The sequence below is a fragment of the Chiloscyllium punctatum genome, chromosome 39 (assembly GCF_047496795.1).
Source record: "Chiloscyllium punctatum isolate Juve2018m chromosome 39, sChiPun1.3, whole genome shotgun sequence".
NCBI lineage: Eukaryota > Metazoa > Chordata > Chondrichthyes > Orectolobiformes > Hemiscylliidae > Chiloscyllium > Chiloscyllium punctatum.
The window spans coordinates 21,965,348-21,987,790 of record NC_092777.1 but is presented as its reverse complement, the minus strand read 5'-3'; the positions used below and the strand labels follow the sequence as shown (position 1 = coordinate 21,987,790).

Sequence of the window (22,443 nt, the reverse complement as noted above, 5' to 3'; positions counted from 1 at the left end):
CATGATATTTTTAAAGATATGCAACTCTTGACTACAAAGCAACAGTCCATAGTAGTGTTCCCTTTAATGCAAATCCTGAGTAAAATGAAATGAAATTCATTAAAAGTAGAACATGACATTTATTTAATTGAAAATATATACTACCATTAAAGCACTAAGTGCACACAATATACATTATGTATGCTTTGCTTAATGAATATTCACACAGTGCACAGGGGAAATCCACTTAATTCTTTATTAAGCTTTTAGATTTGAGACTTCTTAAATTTAATCTGATCTGAATTAAATATTGGAGGATATTTCAAAGTTGTTTAATTTGGATTAAATTCATATTAAATTAGGAAGGTAGTTTGACACTTTATTTAATTCAGATCCAGCGAGGATTTCATTAGTGTGGATTACCTAACCCAATGTGCTTATCTGGCACAGAATTTAAAAATCTCTGTCTACAGCCGGCCTTCCCCTGTAACTGTAGTTTGTGTGTCTGTGTATGTCTGCTTCTAATTAAAGCTCTTGCAGAAATGGACAAAAAAGATGAATATGTAATGCCACAGATAATTACACAATGTTAGACTGGCTCTGGAATTTATATGTTTTGCACTACATTATTCCAAAGTTTTTGGAACCTGCAAACTTTAAATATCATTAATATTATCTACTTTGAAGTATTTATTATTACTGAATAATGTATGTCACACTATGGGGATCAAAACCTTTTTAATTATATCAGCTGAATACATATTTAGAAAAAAGAGTCTGCGATTAGAAATCGTTATGTTGCAGCTGACAACCAGGGGAAAAAAAATTAGTGATGCAAATTGACTGTCCTTTACACAGAGAAATGTATAGTTTAAGGGAATCCCTTGTATTGTATTTACATAGAGTCATAGAGATGTACAGCATGGGAATAGACCCTTTGGTCCAACCCGTCTATACCAACCAGATATCCTACCCTAATCTAGTCCCATTTGCCAGCACTTGGCCCAAATCCCTTTGGACCCTTCCTATTCAAATACCCATCCTGATGCCATTTAAATGCTGTAATTGTACCAGCCTCCACCAGTTCCTCTGGCAGCTCATTCCATACATGTACCACCCTCTGCGTGAAAAAGTTGCCCCTTAGGTCCCTTTTATACCTTTCCCTTCTCACCCTAAACCTATTCCCTCCAGTTCTGGACTCCCCCACCCAAGGGAAAAGACATAGAACAGCACAGCACTGTACAGGCCTTCGCTCCTTGATGTTGTGTTGCTCTTTTATCCTACTCTAAGATCAAACGAAACTACAATGATGACTGTATCAGCATCACCTCATGCTCCCACGAGGATGTTGAATAATTCATCACCTTCATGAACCCTTTCCACCCTGACCTCAAGATCACCTGAACCATCTCAGACACTTCCCTCCCAGACCTGGACCTCTCAGTCTCCAAATCTGGTGACCAACTCAGCATGGACATCTACTTCAAACCCAACGACTCCAACAGCTACCAGGAGTCCACCTCCTGCCAACCCCACTCCTGTAAAAATGCTCTCCCTTACTCCCAATTCCTCCACCTCCGCCATATCTGCTCCCAGGATGAAAAATGCCACTCCGGGACATTCCAGATGGCCTCCAACTTCATGGACTGCAGTTTCCCCTCCCACGTGGTCAACAATGCTCTCCAGCACATCTCCTCCACTTCCCATACTTCTGTCCTTGAACCCTACCCCTCAAACCCCAACAAAGATAGAACCCCCTTAGTCCTCACCTTCCACCCCACTAATGTCCAGATACAGTGCATTATCCTGTGTCATTTCCACTACCTACAATCAGACCCCACCATCAGAGATGCATTTCGCTCTCCACCCCTATCAGCATTCCACAGAGAACATTTCCTCTGTGACTCCCTCGTTAGGTCCATGCCCCCCACCAACCCACCCTCCACTCCCGGAACCTTCTCCTGCCACGGCAAGTGGTGTAAAACCTGCACCCACACCTCCCCCCCCACCCCACCTCCATCCAAGGTCCCAAAGGATCGTTTCACATCCAGCAGAGATTTTCCTGCACATCCACCCACCTCATCTACTGTGTCCTCTGCTCTTGGTGTGGACTCCTCTACATCAGGGAGATAGAATGCCAACTCGCGGAACATTTTGGGGAACATCTCTGGGACACAAACACCAAACAACCCCACCACCCTGTGGCTAACCATTTCAACTCCCCCTCCCACCCCACCAAGGAGACACAAGTCCTGGGCCTCCTCCACCGCCAAATCCAAGCCACCCGACGCCTGGAGGAAGAGTGCCTCATCTTCTGCCTTGGGACCCTCCAACTACACAGCATCAATATCAATTTCACCAGTTTATTTAATTCCCCTGCCCCCACCTCATCCTAGAAGCAACCGTCCAATCAGCACTGCTCTCTTGATCTGTCCCACCAGTCCATCTTCCTTACCATCTATCTGCTCCACCCTCCACTCAGACCTATCACCTTCACCCCCTACCTGCATCTACGTGTCGCGTTTCCAGCTACCTTCCCCCCCCGAACACAACCCTCATCCTCTTATTTATCTCTCAGCCCCCTTCCCTCCCCCACACTCGTGATGAAGGGCTTATGCCTGAAGCATCGACTCTCCTGCTGCTCGGGTGCTACCTGACCTGCTTTGCTCTTCCAACACCACACTTTTCAACTCTGATCTCGAGCACCTGCAGTCCTCACTTTCTCATAACGTACATACCGTTCATTTTACTATCATCCATGTGCCTATCCAAGAGTCACTTAAATGTCCCTAATAATTGTATAAATGTCCCTTAAGGACCTTGTCTATTTACCCTACTCATGCCCCTCATGTTTTATCAACTCCAGAAGGTCACCCATCAGGGAAAACAGCCCTAGCCTATTCTGCCTCTCCCGATAGCTCAAACCCTGCAACCCTGGCAATATTCTTGTAAATCTTTTCTGAGCCCTTACAAGTTTGACAACATCCTTCCTATAGCACGGAACACAGAATTGCACACAGTACTCCAAAAGTGGCCAAACCAATGTCTTGTACAGCCGCAACATGACCTCCCAACTGCTATACTCAATATTCTGATGCTGTTTCATATTGATAGATTACTTACTTCAAGTGGAATGAATTTCAAGACATGCAGCAACTCCAGGCAGGTGCTGTTGAACTTATCCTACAGCAGGCAAGCAGTTGCTTGAGACAAAAAAAAACTGCAGATGCTGGAATCCTGGCTTGCTGTGTTCTTCCGGCCTCCTGCTTGTCTACACAATTGATTGAAGCTTCTAATTTAGATTTTTCCTTTTTGTTGTCAGTCCCTACAACATTGTACACCAAGGCTATAAAATACAGAAATGCATTTGCAAGATTCATCATCTCCTTTTACTGCCCTCAAGGAAATAACGAATGCTATGTTTTATTTAGGTGCTCTGTTTCTCTTTAGTGGTCTTTCCATCATTGCATGGTCACTGAAATGGAACTTGATATCAAGCGCAATGTGGTGGCATAAAGAGCAAATTAGCCTCCCCTTTCAATACCCAAGAACCACTCAAAGTCCAGTGGCAAAGTCCAGTGGCAAACTCCCGTCATTGGAGTTTCACTCTACATCAGTTCTCATTTGCTACAAATGTTGCTCTTTTCTCTCATTCCATTCTCAGAAGGGTACCATCCGTTTTACCAGAACCGCTTTTCACTTGGCAAGATATCTTCCTGGAATGTTTGAATAAGATTGAAAACTTAACGTCAATTTGTCCCGAGTTATGGGAATTTTTATTTTTAGGTTTAGTACTTATAGCCACCAGTAACACCATGCCACATTGAAGTCTTGCACCTGGCTGAGATAATTTGCTCCTGTCAGCTTGAACTAGAGGCAAGTCCCATTGTTGGAGGTGAAAGGTCAGTCCCAGCCCATTGCACCATCTGTCTTCCATCCTGATCCAGTTAAATTTGTTAATTATCACAATGTGAAGACAGGCACAGGCTCTGCAGACTGAGTTTTTGAGGCTTCTACCAATCCCGCACAATGCTGCAGTTAACTCAATGGTAGACATACTTATTTCAAGTTTCTATAGGAGAGAAGAAGGTGTTTTTCTGTGCATCTATGTTATGTTATATCCAAACTTCAATCACACAATACTAGCACTGCCATCAATGGGAAAATATCCATTTCACAGGAACAGGAGTAGGTAACAGGAGTAGGTAGTTGATGAACCTCATCAACCTCATGGTTGAACTATTTCTCAAAAGTAATGTGCAACAGCTTAAACTCAATCTTCCATCTCTTTTTTGATTGCTTCTAATTTCATTTGGAAATGTATTGCAGAACTAACTTTCTTTCCACTAAATCCCGAATCCTCCCTTAGAAAAATCATGCCATTTTTCTGATTGAATCTGAAAAGGCATTGGCTATTATTTTTAAAGAATTGGGTGACACGGTGGCTCAGTGGATAGCACTGCTGCCTCACAGCACAAGGGTCCCAGGTTCGACTCCAGTGTCGAGTTTGCACATTCTCCTCGTGTCTATGTGGGTTTCCTCCGGGTGCTCCAGTTTTCTCCCACACTCCAAAGATGTGCAGTTCAGGTGAATTGGCCATGTTAAATAGCCCATAGTGTTAGGTGCATTAGTTAGAGGGAAATGAGGCTGGGTGGGTCGCTCTTCGGAGGGTTGGTGTGAAGTTGTTGGGCTGAGGGGCCTGTTTCCACACTGTAGGGAATCTAATCTAATCTAAAAATAAGAGTGCAGAATAAACATCTTAAGTCTTCCATGCCATTGAACCAGCATGTAATATGAATAGGCAGTCATTTCCAGTGTTCTGAACATCATTTCAAAGTTGTTGTGACATAGCCCATAGTAGTACAAATAATAAGCAGGTTAGTGCATGCTGTGAGTAGTTTACTGTCATGGACAAACTAACAACCACATTGCAGCTTGTTCACTTTAGGAATTTAACAGATCATGTTCTAAAATGTCGCCAGTTTTACTGTCTTCCTCCAGTGTCCATTTCTGCTATGAAACAGTCAAACCTATAGATATTAGAGCATTACTTGCATTCTTCTTACTGTACATGTGTTAACTTTAGTCCCACACTGGCAGCAGCTGTTGTCACAGATTAAGTGTCTCTTCTGGCTCAAATTCAGCACTTCCTTGGTTCCTGTCCAGCGCCTATTGTGTGTGTTTGAAAATATAAGGGCTTCTGTTACACAGGTCATCTGAAAGCATAGCAATTGTTAATGGAGAGGTACACATTATTTTCTCAGTTCTAAGAAGGGGATTTGGCTAACAGTTTTAGTTTGTAGGATTCCACTTGTACAGAAGTGTAGTGCAGACATTTGTGGTCACCCAGCACAAAGTCAGTGATTTAAAGGTACCTGTAATTTTGCATCAAGGAGCACCAAAATGTCCAGGAATTCAATGGTCAAATGTCACTCACTATTTTCAAATAAATTCTACTTTTACACATACTCTCCTTAAAAATAAAATGAGAGTCCAGGACCTAACCAATACTGTGGCCTAGACACTGATCTTTGATATCTGTGTGCAAGTAAAACCTACTGTGAGGATATAATAGCCTCAAACCAGTTCTTAGTGGTCATAAATTACTGATAGTAAATGGGCAAACTTATTCCCATGATTGTGAGATGGACAGACAGTCTATACAATTGAACAATTTGCATTGGCCAGAAGGCACTGCATCTTATGTTACATGCACTTTCAGGAGTTTCATCTCCATTGGCATCAAAATTAACTAACTGGTGTACTTCATTTCACATTTCCATATTTCTACCTTTCACGTATAACTTTATCATGCCCTGTCCTTTAAATGCTCCATGTTTTCCTTTTTTTTCGATTCAAGATGGCGCCATTACTAGGCGACTCCTTGCAAGGTCCCTTCAGCTGGTCTAACATTTCTTAAAACCGTTCCACACTTTTAAACGTAAATTCTAAGTACCTGTAAACCTTGCTCTGTTTAAGCATCCAATGATCTGTCTGCCCTTGCTTGCTGTGGTCTGCCTATACTGCTCGCAAACAAAGCTTTTCACTGTACTTCAGTATACTTGACTACAATAAATCAAATCAAATATAACAGCATTGTTTCTCCACATCCAGTTTTCCCTCCAGCTTTCTCCCCTTCCTTTTGCTCGTGATTCTTGCATGGGATAGAGTTCTGCAGACAGCAGTGTCACTCACCCACTTAAAACAAGTGACCATTCTTGAGACCAGAGTCCAAGCAGTGACATGTTATTTATTTGTGAGTGAAGTACCACACAATAAAGCCCAATTATTTCTCTGTGGGGTCTACTTCAAGACTCAATAATATGGGATGAGAAACTGTTCTCACCTGGGTGAAGATTACAATTGGTAGTCCTCCGCTGCTAACCCATTGAAATGAAACTTGTCTAGTCTGTCTAGCTTACTCCTCGTTAGTGATGTATACCTTCTGTCTGAACTATCAAGAGCTAAGTAGGACAGCATTTTTATTTGGCAAAACCATTCTTAAAGTCTTTTAACTATTGCAAATGTATAGTTTTATAAGATTGTTATATATTGGAACAGAGCCTTCAGTTTGAGATAATATCGAGGAATAAAGGCAATTATGTGAACCGTTCAGAGTGCTGCTGACAACAAACCTGATTGTTCTTGACTAAAATAGGTCTACTTTGTCTTATTGGAAAGAAGATGCAGTACATTCTTACCCATAACTAATGACCAGAGCAGCTGTGCTGGTTTTGGAGATACTCTTAGTCTCCTAGTACCAGGGAGATATTAGGAATTTCACATTTTGTGAACATAGGCAGCACAGTGGCTCATTGGTTAGCACTGCTGCCTCACAGTGCCAGTGACCCAGGTTTGATTCCACCCTCGGGCAACTGTCTGAGAGGAGTTTGCATGTTGTCCCTGTGTCTGTATGGGTTTCCTCCCACAGTCCAAAGATATATAAGTTAGGTGGATTGGCCATGCTAAATTACTCATAGTTTTCAGGAACGTATAGGTTAGGTGCATTAGCCATGAAAGCAGAGTTACAGGGGCAGGATGGGGGATGAATCTGGGTACCATGCTTTTCAGAGGGTCGGTGTAGACTTGTTGGGCCAAAGAGCCTGCTTCCACACTGGATTTTAAGATTCTCTAAGAAAGTTATACTTTAGACTGTCTATTAAATTTCAAGGATTTACAAGGTGTGCAAAACTAGAGAAGAAATTGTGGGGCTCCAGGCAGAGATATTTGAATCATCTATGGGAATGGGTGAGGTGCTAGAGGACTGGAGGGTAGCTAATGTTGTGCCTTCACTTAAGAAAAGCTAAAAATCACACAACACCAGGTTACAGTCCAACAGGTTTATTTGGAAGCACTAGCTTTTGGAGTGCTGCTCCTTCATCAGGTAGTTATGGAGCAGGACCATAAGACACAGACTTTATAGCAAGGAAGATCGCGCATATTGACACAGACATCACATTTCTAAGTTCTTTGCTATAAATTCTGTGTCGTATGGCCCTATCCCACAGCTACCTGATGAAGGAGCAGCAGTCCGAAAGCTAGTGCTTCCAAATAAAACTGTTGCACTATAACCTGGTATTGTGTGATTTTTAACTTTGTCCACCATAGTCCAACACTGCACCTCCACATTAAGAAAAACTGTAAGAAAGAAGCTTGGGAACTGTAGACCAGTGAGTCTGACATCAGTGGTAGGTACATTGTTGGAGGGGATTCTGCAAGATTGGATTTATGTACATTTGGAAAGGCAGGGAATGATTAGGGGCAGTCAGCATGGATTTGTGCTGTCTCACAAACTTGATTGTGTTTTTTGAGATCATGACCAAAAAGACAGATGATGGCAGAGCAGTGGATGTTGTCTACTTTAATAATCTTTTGACATTTGGAAAGGTATCTGAAGAAGAAAGGCTTAGAGGAATTTGGACCAATCATATTCCTCTAAGGTTGGACTAGTTTAGTTTGGGAAACTTGGTGTGGATGTGTTGGAGCAAAGGATCTGCTTCTGTGCTGTATGATTCTATGAGTCTATGTATAGAGGATAGCTATTTAACACCATACAACTATACCAAACGCTGGTGTGGCCACACCTGGAATATTGTATACAGTTCTGGTCCCCATATTTCGGGAAGGATGTGGAAGCATTGGAAAAGGTGCAGAGGAGAGTTACCAGGATGTTGCCTGGTCTGGAGGGAAGGTCTTATGAGGAAAGGCTGAGAGACTTGAACCTGTTCTCATTGGCAAGAAGAAGGCTAAGAGGGGATTTGATAGAGACATACAAGATTATCAGAGGGTTAGATAGGGTAGGCAGTGAAAGTCTTTTTCCTAGGATGATGACGTCAGTGTGTATGAGGGGGCATAACTACAAATTGAGGGGTGATAGATTTAAGACAGATGTCAGAGGCAGTTCTTTATGCAGAGACTGGTATGGGCGTGGAATGCCCTACCTGCTAATGTAGTCAACTCAGCCACATTAGGGAGATTTAAACAATCCTTAGATAAGCACATGGATGATTTTGGGATTGTATAGGGCGGACATGCTGAGAATAGTTCACAGGCCGGCGCAACATCGAGGGCCAAAGGGCTGTTCTGTGCTGTATTGTTCTATGTTCTACTTCTAATTTGATACATTATCCATATGATTCATGTTGCCATGAAGTTGGGCTTTGAGAGGGAGAGAGAGCAAAGAGATGGAAACAGTAGTTCTCTGTTGTATTCTCTAATATAGATGCATGTTCACACTTGAATTCAAGAGAATGTGCCAGTTTAAATGAAGCTGAAAGGTTTTCCTAGCTTTGTTTGGTGATGAAGTGATGTCCAGGGTTAAAAATATTCTGCAAGTCAGCTCAAGACATACAAGTTACCCAGATGGGAAAGAAAAGAATCACATTGGACTTGTTCCTTAAGAATGAAGTGTCCAAGTAAGAGACAAGTAAGAATAATAGTAGAGAGAGATTTTCATTGTCAAGCTGTCTACTGAAATAGTTTAGTCAATGTTGCTCTTAGTTTGTGTTAGAGTAAAAGTTTTAAACTTTTAATCTTGTCATGTGATCTATTATGCCATCCACTGGTGATTTGAATTTCTTCTTAAAGGTTATTGGTCTCTATTGATACATTTTGGTGCCTATTTTTGAAACAGATTTTGATCATTAATTTATTTTCATCAGTTGGGTCTCTACTGTTTGCAAAAAATGATAACAGAGCAAGTCAGCGTTGGGCAAAAACAAGGTACTTGCACCATCATAGACATGAGGCACAGAGCTAGTTGCAAGAAGTCTCCAGCGTCCCTTTACAATAGCATAACCTCACCCAATTCCAACCTCTTCAGTATGGCATCGTGACTATCTAGGTCTATTATTATAATTAGATTACCTCAGTACGGAAACAACCCTTCGACCCAACAAGTCCACACTGACCCTCTGAAGAGTAACCCACTCAGACCCATTCCCCTACGTGAAATTTACTCCTGACTAACAAAGCTAACACTCTGGGCAATTTAGCACAGCCAATAGAGCCTGCACATCTTTGGATTGTGGAAGGAAACCAGAGCACCTGGAGGAAAACCAGGCACACACAGGGAGAATGTGGAAAATCCACACGAATAGTCGCCCAAGGCAGGAATCAAACCTGGGTCCTTAGCGCTGTGAGGCAGCAGTACTAACCACTGAGCCACCATGCCACCCTTGTTGACAACTTTGGTTTGACATGATCCAAGTGCCCACCACTGGTCACACCACATGTCCTTTGGAAAGCTAACAATCTGTTAATCACCAAACTGGGTGATTCTGCACTGTCCAGATGAACAATCTCCCACTCCTCCATTAGAACAACGAAAAAGAGAGAAAAAAATAAAGCTCAGCTGCCTTCCAAGCAATTGACTCCCATTCTGTTACAAGTTTAGCGCAGTCCATTATTTTTATTGCTGATGTTGTCGTGCAGCGACGGAGTTCCTATCTCTGCGGTAGAACGCCCAAGCTCGTTTCGCCTCCTTCAACGTGTATGTCCAAACAGGTTGACTAAAACACTTGATGAATAATATGCAAATGGCCTCGTGACTTTTTTTTTGCCGTGAGGTACCAGCACTGTCCTGGAAAACTTCAAATCAAACAGTCTGTGACAACCCTTAAGATTTGTCCCGGAAATTCAGTCACCAAGGATTCGTTGATCGTGCAGTGTGCCCGTTTTGAAACAGCGCATTAATGGGCAGGGAGTTGGGAGGGTAGACTTGACTTTTTGTCCTTGAGATGGTGAAGGGGGAATGAAGATCTTGAAGTAGGGATTCGTTCATTGATCTCGTTGGTCACAATCAGTCACTGCTGCCTCACAGTGCAGGGACCCTGGTTCAATTCCAACCTTGGGTGACTGTGTGGAGTTTGCATGTTCTCCCTCTGTGTGAGTTTCCTGCCATAACGTGTGTGGATTAAGTGGATCGGACATGCTAAATTGCCTGGTGGTGTGCAAGGTCGGTGGGTTAATAATGGGAGTTGTCGGGTTATGGGGCGAGGGTGGGGTGCTTTTCGGAGGGACCCCTGTAGCCTCGATGGGACGAATGGCCTTTTCCTGCACTGTGGGGATTCTATTGTTATGAATGATGGACTTGGCCAGACTGGGCTGTAGATCACTGCAGAGCTGACTAATACAGCAGGAACCTGCACTGATGTGTGGCCCTAAGGAAAACCCGCTCTCTCACCGACCGCTAAACTACAACTTCGTCCAGCAACTGAATATTATCACGCATTTTTTATTTTGTTTTTTTTAAAAATCGTTTTGATATGCGGCCAAAGGCTCCTTCCCGGGCAATATGAAATGTGGGTGCGTTTCCCACTGGGAGGACAGACCTCTCCATCTCCCCTGTTGCAGTTCGCAGTGTTAACGGGACGCGGGACATTTCCCAGTTGGCTCAGAGCCAAAGGCAGTTGTAGTGCAGTCTGAGTGTAAACCGGGGTGTAAGTGAGTGTGGAGCAGAGCAGAACTGGATTCCTGCTCTGGAGAACCTCGCTTCACCTCACCCTGACCCTGAGACACAGACGGCAAGACAAGGGCAACAAGGGTTTGCCCAAACCGATTCCTATTCCCACTGCAGTGGGACAGTCGATTCATTCCCCCACTATCTCAATATTATTGGGCTTTGAGCATTACACTATGTATACTCACTACTAAAATACATGGGCATGTACATAATTACCTAAACCTAAAAGTATATATAATTTCACCCTTGTAATAAAGCAAATAATATTTAACCTTAAAGTTCAAGTTATGTTTCATGGTGTGTAATCTCTGGCTGCCTCGGTGCAGGTAATTGGGGGGGGGGGAAGGAATCTCTGGCGAATCCTTCAGCAAGCTGGAACTGCCGAGAGCAACTGCTTGTCTGCCCGTTGGTTTTTGCTTGCTGTCCCGTACCCGTTCGGTGGGGCGGTATTTAAACACACCGTCCTCCCTGTCCCCAGAGTCCTGGTGCTGTTCGCTGTGTTCAGACAGCGGTGTGCGTCCCTTTGATGAATGAGTAGGGTCACCTGTTTCTGTCCTGGATGGGAGGCTGGCGGAGAGTCGCAGTAGTTTTTGACACATTCCCCAGCTGTTGTCTCCCAAACACAAAACCCGCAAGGGACCTGGCTATAGGAACGACAGAAGGGAAAGAAATAGCCAGATAGGACGCCCCCTCGCGTTTTCAATCTAACCAGAGAACATATCATGTGTTATATATAGTACAGTATTAACTTAAGGAGTTGAAAATGCTACGTTTAATATGACCAGTGTTGCAATCTGACCAGAGTTTATTATCATGAGTTGTTCATCGTATTGTCATTTTGAAAAGTGCAACTTGAGGAATGGTAAACTAAGTTTAACATGACCAGCGTTTCAACGTGACCAGAGTTTATTTACAGTACTATCATTAAAGAAAATGGAATTTAAGGAATGGAAAACTAAGTTTTATATGAGCAAACTCTACCTTTTTTAAAAATAAGTAATTCGCAATATGAATAAGTATAATAATTACATAAAGAGGAAGCAGCGAAAAGCACCGACAGTTACAGTAATTATATTGTATTTTGCTGTTGTTTCAGTGTTTTGGTGGTGGGGGGCAGCTCACGCAGTTTATACGCGAAGGCTGCCTTTGTCAAGTTTTTTTTGGGGGGGGGGGGAATCGGCATTAATTTGAAGTTTCTTAGCATGCTAGATTATGAAGCCAAACCCGTGATCTCCAACTCCTAAATTTAGCGATCGGAGCCAGCCGAGTTATTCACTGGCGCAATATCTGAGTTACTTCCTCGTTACTCTGTCGCTGGGGTTGTCCCACAGGCTGCAGCCTCCCCACGCACAGGGACAACCCGCTTTCTAATTGTGACAACTGCTGATCAGCTCCGGGCTTCAGCACAGAGTACGAGGCTTGTCCGGGACAACAGAGGCAACCTCCCGTCCTCGAGGTGACGAGCCGGTACCGGGCACACTCCATGATCGCTAAAGCTCCGCAGCCTTTAACCGATTGCCGCTAGCGCTGGCTCCCTCGGAGCCAAAAATCTCCGCGGTGCTGGTGCTGCTGCTGCTGTTGGTGATGATGATGACGATGATGATAGTCAAAGGCTCTGCAGTAGGAGGGTCTGAGCTGAGTGCACATTAATTAGCCCTTCCCAGCGCCGTGCAGTGTGACCAGTTGCTGTCTGCTCTCCGAAGGGGAGGGTGCATGGGACCAAAAAACCTTTTCACAAGTTTCTTGCTGCACACAGCTACCCCTGCTGCAAGAGCACAGAAACGAGGTAGTTGCACGTCCATGTGTGAGAGAGAAGGAACTTCTTTATTTTCTGGACGAATTCTTACTTCTCGATTGCAGTGTGACCAGTTGCCTTATTTTTTTTTTAACTTCCACCTTCCTTTCTGAATTAATTCATGGTGTGAGAAATTATTAGCTTCAACTGATCTTGGCCGAAATCACTGGAATTGTAACTATCAACATGACACTGTTGGGCTCGGAACATTCACTGTTGATCCGAAGCAAGTTCAGGTCAGGTAAGACAAACTTGTCGTATGACGAAGTATTTTTGCTAAAGGGTTAAACGTGACCGTATGTCATTTTCAAACTTCTTCATTTAGAAGTTGATTACAACGATCAGACTTGTTGGACTATACCCTGGTGTGATTTTTAACTTTAATTACAACGAAGACATGATATATTACTTTATGTAGAAACTATAACGCTTTAACCTGATATAGGGACGTTATTTATTGATCAGAAACTTTGTTGCATTTTCTTAGGTTTCTGACAACTTCTCTCATTTCGCTATAATTCTAACAGCTTGAGACTTTGCTCGACAGAACATTCACGGCTATAGTCACATCCAACCTGCAGGGATTGTTAAAAAAAATTAAGTACATAACCTGTTGATACCAATCGGCTACTTGTAATGTTAGATGCTGATGTTGTGTGGATCTTTCCACAGTGCAGCAGATAGGTGGCCATGAGGGCTTTGAGATATTTATAACTGTCACATTTTCTATAAGACGACTTGTTTACCTGTCCAAAGCCAGCTGTAAAACAAGATGAAGATCGATGGTGTGTGTATTTGCCAAGGTCTAAAGAGAGAAGTAACTGTTTTCTCTCCTACTTCAGAGTAATTATTGCTGTTAGTTTGATTTTTTTAAAAAGCTGTTTTCTAAGCTACCACTTCAGGGATGTTATTACGCACATCTGGAACAGGTGGGACTTGAACCCAGGCCTCTTAATTCAGAGGTAGGGACACTACCACCACTCCTCATGAGCCTCTTATCTCTTTGCTTGATTAAAGCCAAATCTGAATTGAAAGCACCTGAGATGTTTTTTTAGCCAGTACAAGGGATTCTCTCAATGTGTCTGTTGACAGAGCACGGATAGAACAGAATGAAGCCTACAAGATTCCTAATGTGTCCTTGAAAACCAATTTACCATTGCTGCAATGACATCCAACTGTAACTCTGGCTTTGAATGGCCCTCGTTCATTCTTTTTCTACTAATAAAACCAGCCCATAGTGTCAGAATTTCTTGTTTATCCCTTTTTCTATTAGAATTTGTTAATACACAAGTGGATGTAAATTTAATCATGGCTGTGCATTGGATTTATAATATAACTTGTACAGTTTAACTGTTTACTCATAAGCAATGTTACATTGGAGGTAAATGGGTTTGCACACTTGTTATAAATTCAGTAATTATAAAGCCACACATTTCACACATGATTATGCATATCCAAATATACTTGTTTTTTTCTTCAGAACTGAACAATTGAAATCTCATTATTTAAGAAATTACACCATGCTATTGTTTGTTTATGAGGACCTAGGTCAATTAACTAAAATACAACTGTTAATCTATTTAGCATTTTTTTTGCCATAATTCAAAATGCCAATAGACTATTATGTTCAAGAATCACTAGATTATACAAATGTTGTACAACATTAGTTTATTGTTTGAACTCTACATTAAATTTATAAATGTCTAACTCTTCAACATTGTGACAACACTGCCACCTTCCTGAAACAAATTATAACTGACATTGCATATTTCATTCATGATTCTGATTTCAGAAACAATTGACTTTTTTCAATTTTGAAAAAGTATTGAAAGTATTAACTTTTTTAAAAGATATAAACATTTTAAGATTAACACTATGCAGCACTGATAGGAAGTAAGGCATTTAGATAAAGGAAATGTGCCCTATTTTACTGCTAAGTGAGTACAAGGAAGCCAGAACATAATCACCAAATAGGAGTTTCCACTGGAAAAGAAATTAGTGTCAAATTTTCCTTTTGCAATAATACTTATGATGCACATTTGATCCTGAAATCAAAACTTTGAATACAACCATGCAGCTTTCTTAGTAAAGAAACAGTAAAAACTTGGTAAACTGTCAAAAACTACAAGTGCCACCACAGTGCACACAAGCAGCACAAGAGTAAACAGTGGGATAGTGCAACAAAAAATACAGTTTAAAGTATTTATACAGCAGGTAGATGAAAGAATTTTTATCTTTTTGGTTTTTGAATCATAGAACAGTACAACTCATCTATGTACATTCTTTTGTTTCATTCTGGATACTTGTCTTCAACAGCACACTTCTGTGATCTGTGCTACATGGTCCTGCATCGGTGAACTAAATTCTAGGCTGTCATTTATGTGATTTTAAGTCATTGGCTGGGAAACTCTACCAGAAAACAGATCAATCATTGTCCCTTTCTGTCTCAGGGCAGCCATTCTTTGTATACTCATTTTATTGAAAGTATGGTCAGTTTATAAAGCAATGGGATGGCCACTCACCATTATATTTCAAGATTAATTGAGTTATTCTATTGGCTTATTTATGAAATTCAGTTGCTTCTTAAATCAGTTTCCTAATGTATATATGCCAGCAGTAACCTCTTAAAATGATTGGAACAAAAACACAGTGCATTATTTCAAAAAGCATTTTTTTATCAGTAACGTTGAACTTCACCTCAAAGCATCGCTTGTTTGTCCCCAACCCATTGATTCCATTATGAGAATTAATTTGAAATCACAAAGCCCTGGACAATTAATAGACATTGAGATCAACAATTAAATAGTGAAGTAATAATCTTTGAAACATTTCTGATATGAAATTGTGTATAGTGTCATGTCAAATTCCATGTATAATCCTTAAATATATGATGAGGTTTGAATACTACAATATCAGAATTTATGTTAATTTGACAACATAAATGCTTTGTCGAGTGTATTTAACTTCACATGCAAGCTTAACGTAAACAGTTTTGCTGTCTTTGAAACTAATCAGCTCATTTATAGTACTTTTCTAGAAAATCTCTTTTAATCTAGTTTTCGTTAACAACGCCATTCAACTTAAATGTGACATTAATCTCAAGTATAATTACCTATGGAAATTAGAATTTATTATTGGTGCACAGTTACCAGGGTGACATCAGAATGTAATAATGTCGTTGCTGTACAAAGCAGTTCAACTGTAACTCCCTAATATCATTAATCTTTCCAGTCAGTACAGATGTTAATATGATGATATGTGGAACACCTGACAACACCTGTTGGCATAGGTCTGTGATCTAAATTTTGTTACACTAATGAGCAGCTGATCCTAAACTGCCTATCATAAAGGTAGTTTGACTGAGACTTTAATACTCAGGGTGTTACTTATGTAAACAGCACTGGAATTCATTCAAGTATCAGTTTAATTGGAATTGATGGCTATCTTATTAACCCTCTTCCATCTTTCAGTGCTTGAATTTGTCAGATCATACTGCATTTTCACTCACTGTATTCTTGGCTCAGTGGTGTTTTGTGGAAGATTCTACGTTCATTGCCTTACACTGCTTTACCTTGTAGTACTGTGCAGTTAGTGGAAAGTGTCGACACCCCTGGGGATTTAAAATTGGGATGTCATTGCATTGGAAGGAGCTTCATATCTAGCCTGGCAATTAAAGCTCACTTGGAAGGTCGGTGATTTAAAGAGCTGAGACAATTGAAACAATTTGAATGCTTCTTTCTTCAGTTTTCAAAAAAAGGGCACAATGTATTTTGAATTTTGCTGCACAGCCAGGTGTGCCAAATGGCAGATTCATTCATCCCTGTACATCTGAATGCACTTTAGCAGATGATGGCTATAAATATTCCCTTACACACGTGTCACATTAACAGGTTCTGGGGCAATCAAAAAACATTGTAAACGGCACCATTGGTACAAAAGGAGATAACATTTGTTTCCATTGATTGAATACCTGAAATCCAAAAGTAGAAAAAGCTTAAAAACACAAAATTAAGTTACTGCACATCAATCAGTATGTTGAGAAAGACAGGTTAGTACTTTACCTGGGGCCTCATGCCAATTAGAAGCTTGGCTGAATCTACCCAATGTCATCTGTTGGTCATTTTACAATATATAGAGTGATGCTGTTAGCCTATCAGTGTTCTTGATTTTGAATCCAGATGGTAGAGATGAAAGCACAATGGGGTAACCTATTCAACTTGAATCTCATTTGTAAGTATTTAAGGATATTTATACATTGCACAAAACAAAAGAAAGGTTCAACAGCTTTTTTTTTAATAATCACACCCTTCTATCATTAGGAAGGATGATGAATTTTAGAAGGCATGGACAAATAACAGGCTTTGCAGAGAAAATTGCATGGGTCAGACCCTTGCTATAGAACTGAAGATGGTTTCCTGGCATGACAATAACAGAATTGCGTTCATTGGGTCTTATATCAGACAGGATCCTTCCCATAATATTGGCATTAAAAAGAATGCAGTGTTCATCATCTATTTCCTTTCCCCCATGTCTCCATTTTACTGGGATATATTTCTCATGTACTGGATTCCATTCAATACCTTTCCACATAGTTGTTTTATTGTGTGTGGTAGCTCTAAAGGTGGATACTGTCAGACTTTTCAGCTTGTCATACACAGAAGAATGATAACTACTTTGAGTCTTGCCTTCCCACAATAAGCACATAGTCCCACTATGTTGCAATTGTTTGCAAGTGGATGGTTTAGTTTTCATTTAGATGGCAAATTCTAGTGTAATTTGGGTGTGATGTGATGGGATTACAAGTTAGATGATCTCATGGCACAAAATAATTATTTTGCCTCATAACACAGGAATTATTCAGAATGTCAGAGGAAAACTGTATTAGTCATGCAGTCAAACTGATTGTCCATACCAAGGTAATTTCTCACTACTATACTGATCGCATCCCTCGTTAATAGGCATACCTTTGAATATTCACGTCCTAATCATGGAGTCACATTGCAACCCATACTGTACTAGCTATCTTCTCCTCTATGTACAAGGTTATCAATTCATCCATTTGTTGCAAATGCCATGGGCATTCAGATAAAGAACTTTCGCTTATGTTTCTTCATTACTTTTCCCTACTCTGACCTCATTGACTGGTTTTTTTTATGTTTCAACTACACCAGACTGTCAGCCTCAATTTGGTGCTCACTTCTCTGGAGAGTAACTTTTATACTCCTTGTTCTTCGAAGCAAGAATATTATAAACTGACAGATGGATGATGCCTCATACATCAGAAAAGTGACCAGCAATGGAAATCTACAGTTTACTGTATGGCTCATTAGTGGAAGTAAACTTAAGTGTTCAACCAAAGATGAAAATTCCTTAGGCACCTGAGTCTGACTCCACCTCTCAGATTGTGTGTGGTTGGGTGAGCTCAGGCAGGTATAAACAAAATGGGAATGTTAAAAAACAGCTTCATAGCAAAAACTGAACAGAATGGAAACCGATTGCTTTAAAGCTGAGCCTGTCATAAGATCTCACACCCTATAATGCTGTGTATCCCACCATGCTTGTGCACAATTTAATTTTTTTGAATGCAGTTGTGGCTGTCATAATTGTAGCCACAGTTTTATTTAAAACCTAGTGTGTTAATAAACAGCCCAAACTGTTAATTTCAAAAGAAGAGATACACAGGAAGGTTGAAACGGTAACTATCAGGATGAGCTGTAACAGCAGGTTTTCTTGACAGCTGCTTGCTGTTAGTTAAACAACCAAGCCTGTACTCATTTGAAATATTTCAAAACCCAGCCATCTGTGGATTCTGGGATCCAGAATACCATGCTTTTCAAAAAATAATTACTAAAAATTCTAATGGTGCAGGGAAAAAACTGTATACCAATCACGTTCATTGTCAATTTTTGCTTTTTTTTTTCTTTCTGTCTGCTATCAATAAGTGACTGCCTGATAACATTCTTTATAATTTACAACCAGCAAATGAAGAGAACATTTGAAAAGCACCATCATGGTATGACTATGGTGGCTGTTTTTCGAATGTGGCAAATATGTTATGGTCAAGATCCATCATGGCAACCCCACAAAATGTGGTTGTATGATTTGCATTTACTATTGGTGGATAGGATTGCTGATGCATTGTCTCATTCCAAAGTTCAGTTGGCATTTACACTTCAATCCGAACACTGATTACTTCACATGGACACCACAGTTGTTAGATAGTTGCAAAGTTTGGGGTTTTCAGAATAACTTTTTAAAAAAGTTTTCTGGTATCTTCATGCTTATTGAAGCAAGTGTTGGGATTGGACCACCCATTTACTTTATGCTCACTGTCAGCATGAAGTGCTGCCTGTCAGTTATGTTCAATGAGTCGGATGCAGAATAAAACTCTCACAAGAAAAAGAGAGAGAGACTCTTAGGAATTTTCTGAACCTCCAGTTTAGGAGATGTTCCTAAATAAATGGTTAGCACAGTACTTGTTTCTCTGAAATATTCAGTTTCACTTCATAAGTTTAAAAACACAAGTCTCAGTGCTGAGTATTTAGGTAACTCATTAAATGTAAGATCTGTAATATATAGGAACACAGGTATAATGGTAAGCCATTCAACATCTTGAGTCGGTTCTGTTATTCAGTTAAATCATACTGATTTGGGCCCAACACTATTTATCTGCCTTTCGATCCACATCCAATACCAAACAAAATCTAATGATCTCAGTCATGAAACCTCCCAGTTATTGCACTCATGTGTTCATATCTTTTGGGAGAAGAGAACTGTCTGACTTAGTTTAGATTAGATTCCCTGCAGTATGGACACAAGCCATTCAGCCCAGCAAGTCCACACAGACCCTCCAAAGGGTAACCCATCCAGACCCAATCCCCTACCTTATATTTACCCCTGACTAATGCACCTAACTCAATGGGCAATTTAGCATGGCCAATTCACCTGACCCACACATTTTTGGATTGTGAGAGGAAACCAGAGCACCCAGAGGAAACCCACGCAGACACAGGAAGAATGTACAAACTCTACACAGACAGTCACCCAAGGCGGGGATCGAACTCAGGTCCTTGGCACTATGAGGCCAAAACATTGAATGTTTTCAAGGAGGAGTTAGATATTGTACTTATTGCTAACCACTAAGACACCATGCCACCCTTGAAAGAAATTGACTTCAATGACTCTAAGTGCTTCCTAACTTCCATCCTAAGTTCAAGATTATGTACACTTGTTCAAGCTTCTCTGTCTAATCCATTTGGCCTCATCAAAACTGTCTAATGTTTTAAACACCTTGGTCAGGTCACCCTCTCAGTCTTCAATACATGAGGGTAACAAGCTGAGTGACAGTTATAATGCTTGCCCTCCCTTGTCTTCAGCTGAATCCTGATGGGGATTCAGAGGTGAAAGAAAGCTTTCACATAGACAGCTGGAAAGAGGACAGAAGTCAGGGCTTAAGAAATAAGCTGAACAGTAGGTCATTTGGCCCTTTGTGCTCACTCTGCCTTTCAATGAGCTCAAAGCTGCTCTTCCAACAGCAGCATTTGCCTGCAGTATCTTCTTATTCCTTACTGTTTTAAAAATGTAAACATTTGTAAAACATAGAAAATATGACCAGAAGTGGGTCATTCAGCCTTTGGACCTATTCCACCATTCAATATGATCATAGCTGATCATCCAACTCAGAAACATGTTTCCCTTTCTCCCCATGCCCTTTGACCCTTTTAGCAATAAGTGCTGTATCTAACTCCTTCTTGAAAACATTCAATGTTTTGGTCTCAACTGTTTTCTGTGGGAGACAATTCCACAGGATCACCACTCTCTCAGTGTAGAAATTTCTCCTCATCCCAGCCCTCAATTGACTACCCTGTAGCCTTAACCTGTAATTTCTGGTTCTGGTCTTTTCATCCCAATATTAAATATCCTGTATGATGGAAACTTCACATCACTCTGGAGTAGAACATTTCAAAGATTCACCACCCTCTGAGTGAAGAAATTCCTTCTTGTGTCGGTCCAAAATTGCCTGCCCTTATTCTGTGTTCCATGGTATTGTAATGGGAAACATCTTTCCTGTGTCTACCATGTCAGCGTCTACCATGGAGCCCTGTACGAATTCTGCACCCCTTAAATGCATCAGCTATTAATCTTTAAAACTGCAGAGAATTAGGCCTGAGGTTTTTAAACTTCTCTCGTAGAGGCAATCCCTTCATTTTTAGACACACCTTATGATGACATTGAAAAAGTCCCAAGACTCAGCATTTCAGAAGGAATTGGGGAATCTTAAAAAGATTAACATTAAAAAAACTGACAGAATGGAAAAATCAAGATTAGCCAAGACAAGTGTTAATAAATCCAACTATTTGACATTTTAAAGGATCAGGACTAGATTTAATAGCTTTTAACCACAACTATTACTATTGCTATAAATCCCAGAATGGTGATATCAGAATCACAGACGTAACCTTTATCGCGTGTTCATTAACAAGTGCACAGAAAAGCTCTCTACTTACGATGGCCATATTCTCCTAGTGTAGATTACTCCAAAGAGCAGTTTTGTTTCACGGGCAGGATGCATGCAAATTGGCAGAGGGGCATAAATAAATAGATGGACTTTAAGACACCTAAATGGCACAGTGTCATATTAAGTGCCCATTGGCATGCCCTGCCTGTTATTTAATTCCATTGACTGCAAGGGGAGCAAGGAAGGCATGTTAATTTTGTAAAGCACCCACTGAAAGTTTGCATTTTGGGGGAAAAAAAAGTCTTTCAGGCAAACATCTATCAGGCAAACAATCTCGACGAACATTTATCACAGGAATATCAAACAATGCAATAACAAAGGCAACAGACGTGTGGAATTTGTTCAGAGTTCTTCGCCGGGCAAACAAGTTGCTTACAACGTTCAGCCAAGGGTGCAAGTGCCTGGCAGATACATTCACAGTACGACAACTGGAGATGCTATTTTTGCCAGTTTAATTTGATCAGTTGTGTAGAAATCATCTCGTTGGATTGCGGTGGCTGGGTCAGAGGGGCCTCAGCACTTCAGCCTGAGGTTTAACTATAGCAGCTTGCCTTTGAGAGGCTTCTATTTTTAATGTAGGTTCCCCAAAGATTTGAATTTATCAGTTCAGCTTTGTGGCCTACAGAACAGCCGGGACCTGTGAGGAAATATTTAATGCAGGTTCCAACACGAATGTCAGAAGCTTTATCTGCAGCAGCACCAGAGGGTGTGCTGAGTGTGTGATCTCACAATCTGAACTGTGTTCCCTGCCCATTCATTTTGGTTTCCGAAGGAAACACTGAAGTATGGGGACAGTTAGTGGGTATCTGTCTGAAATCAGGAGCTTGTGGGGCGCTTAGTACCGTTTGAGGATTTAAACATGGTCTACAACGCAGAAAGGCAGGAGTCAGGGATTACGCCTTGCAAAGTCAATGGAAACCGGGATGACAGCTGTCATGCACACTCCTATTTCATCTCCCAGGAATTAAAAGGAGGTTTGCTGATCGTTCTTTTTTTTACTTTGCTTACCCGCCCTCACCTCACCTTCTGCACCTCCCCACCCCTCACCCCCATCCCAAGCTCGAAGCTTCTCCCTTTCAAAGAGAAGCAACGACATTAAACTGTACTGTAAAGATGTGCACTGTTTAAGCTATTGCTGAACTCAGCAGTCATTAGTCACTAGACAAGTTATGGCTTCTGTTATTGGGC

General features: G+C 41.0%; 1 protein-coding gene across 3 annotated transcripts in view; it reads left to right on the top strand.

The window, feature by feature from the left end:
- Window positions 1-12,239: 12,239 nt before the first annotated feature.
- myocd (myocardin) overlaps window positions 12,240-22,443 on the top strand; it is a 128,636-nt gene continuing 118,432 nt past the window's right edge. For 2 of the 3 annotated variants that reach the window (XM_072558303.1, XM_072558302.1), the window contains exon 1: window positions 22,001-22,229. In XM_072558303.1, the coding sequence (XP_072414404.1) occupies window positions 22,115-22,229 (115 nt within the window). In that variant the 5' untranslated portion in view covers window positions 22,001-22,114. Of the gene's footprint in view, window positions 12,979-22,000; window positions 22,230-22,443 lie in introns of those variants that run through there. The other variant, XM_072558304.1, reaches the window with a different exon arrangement.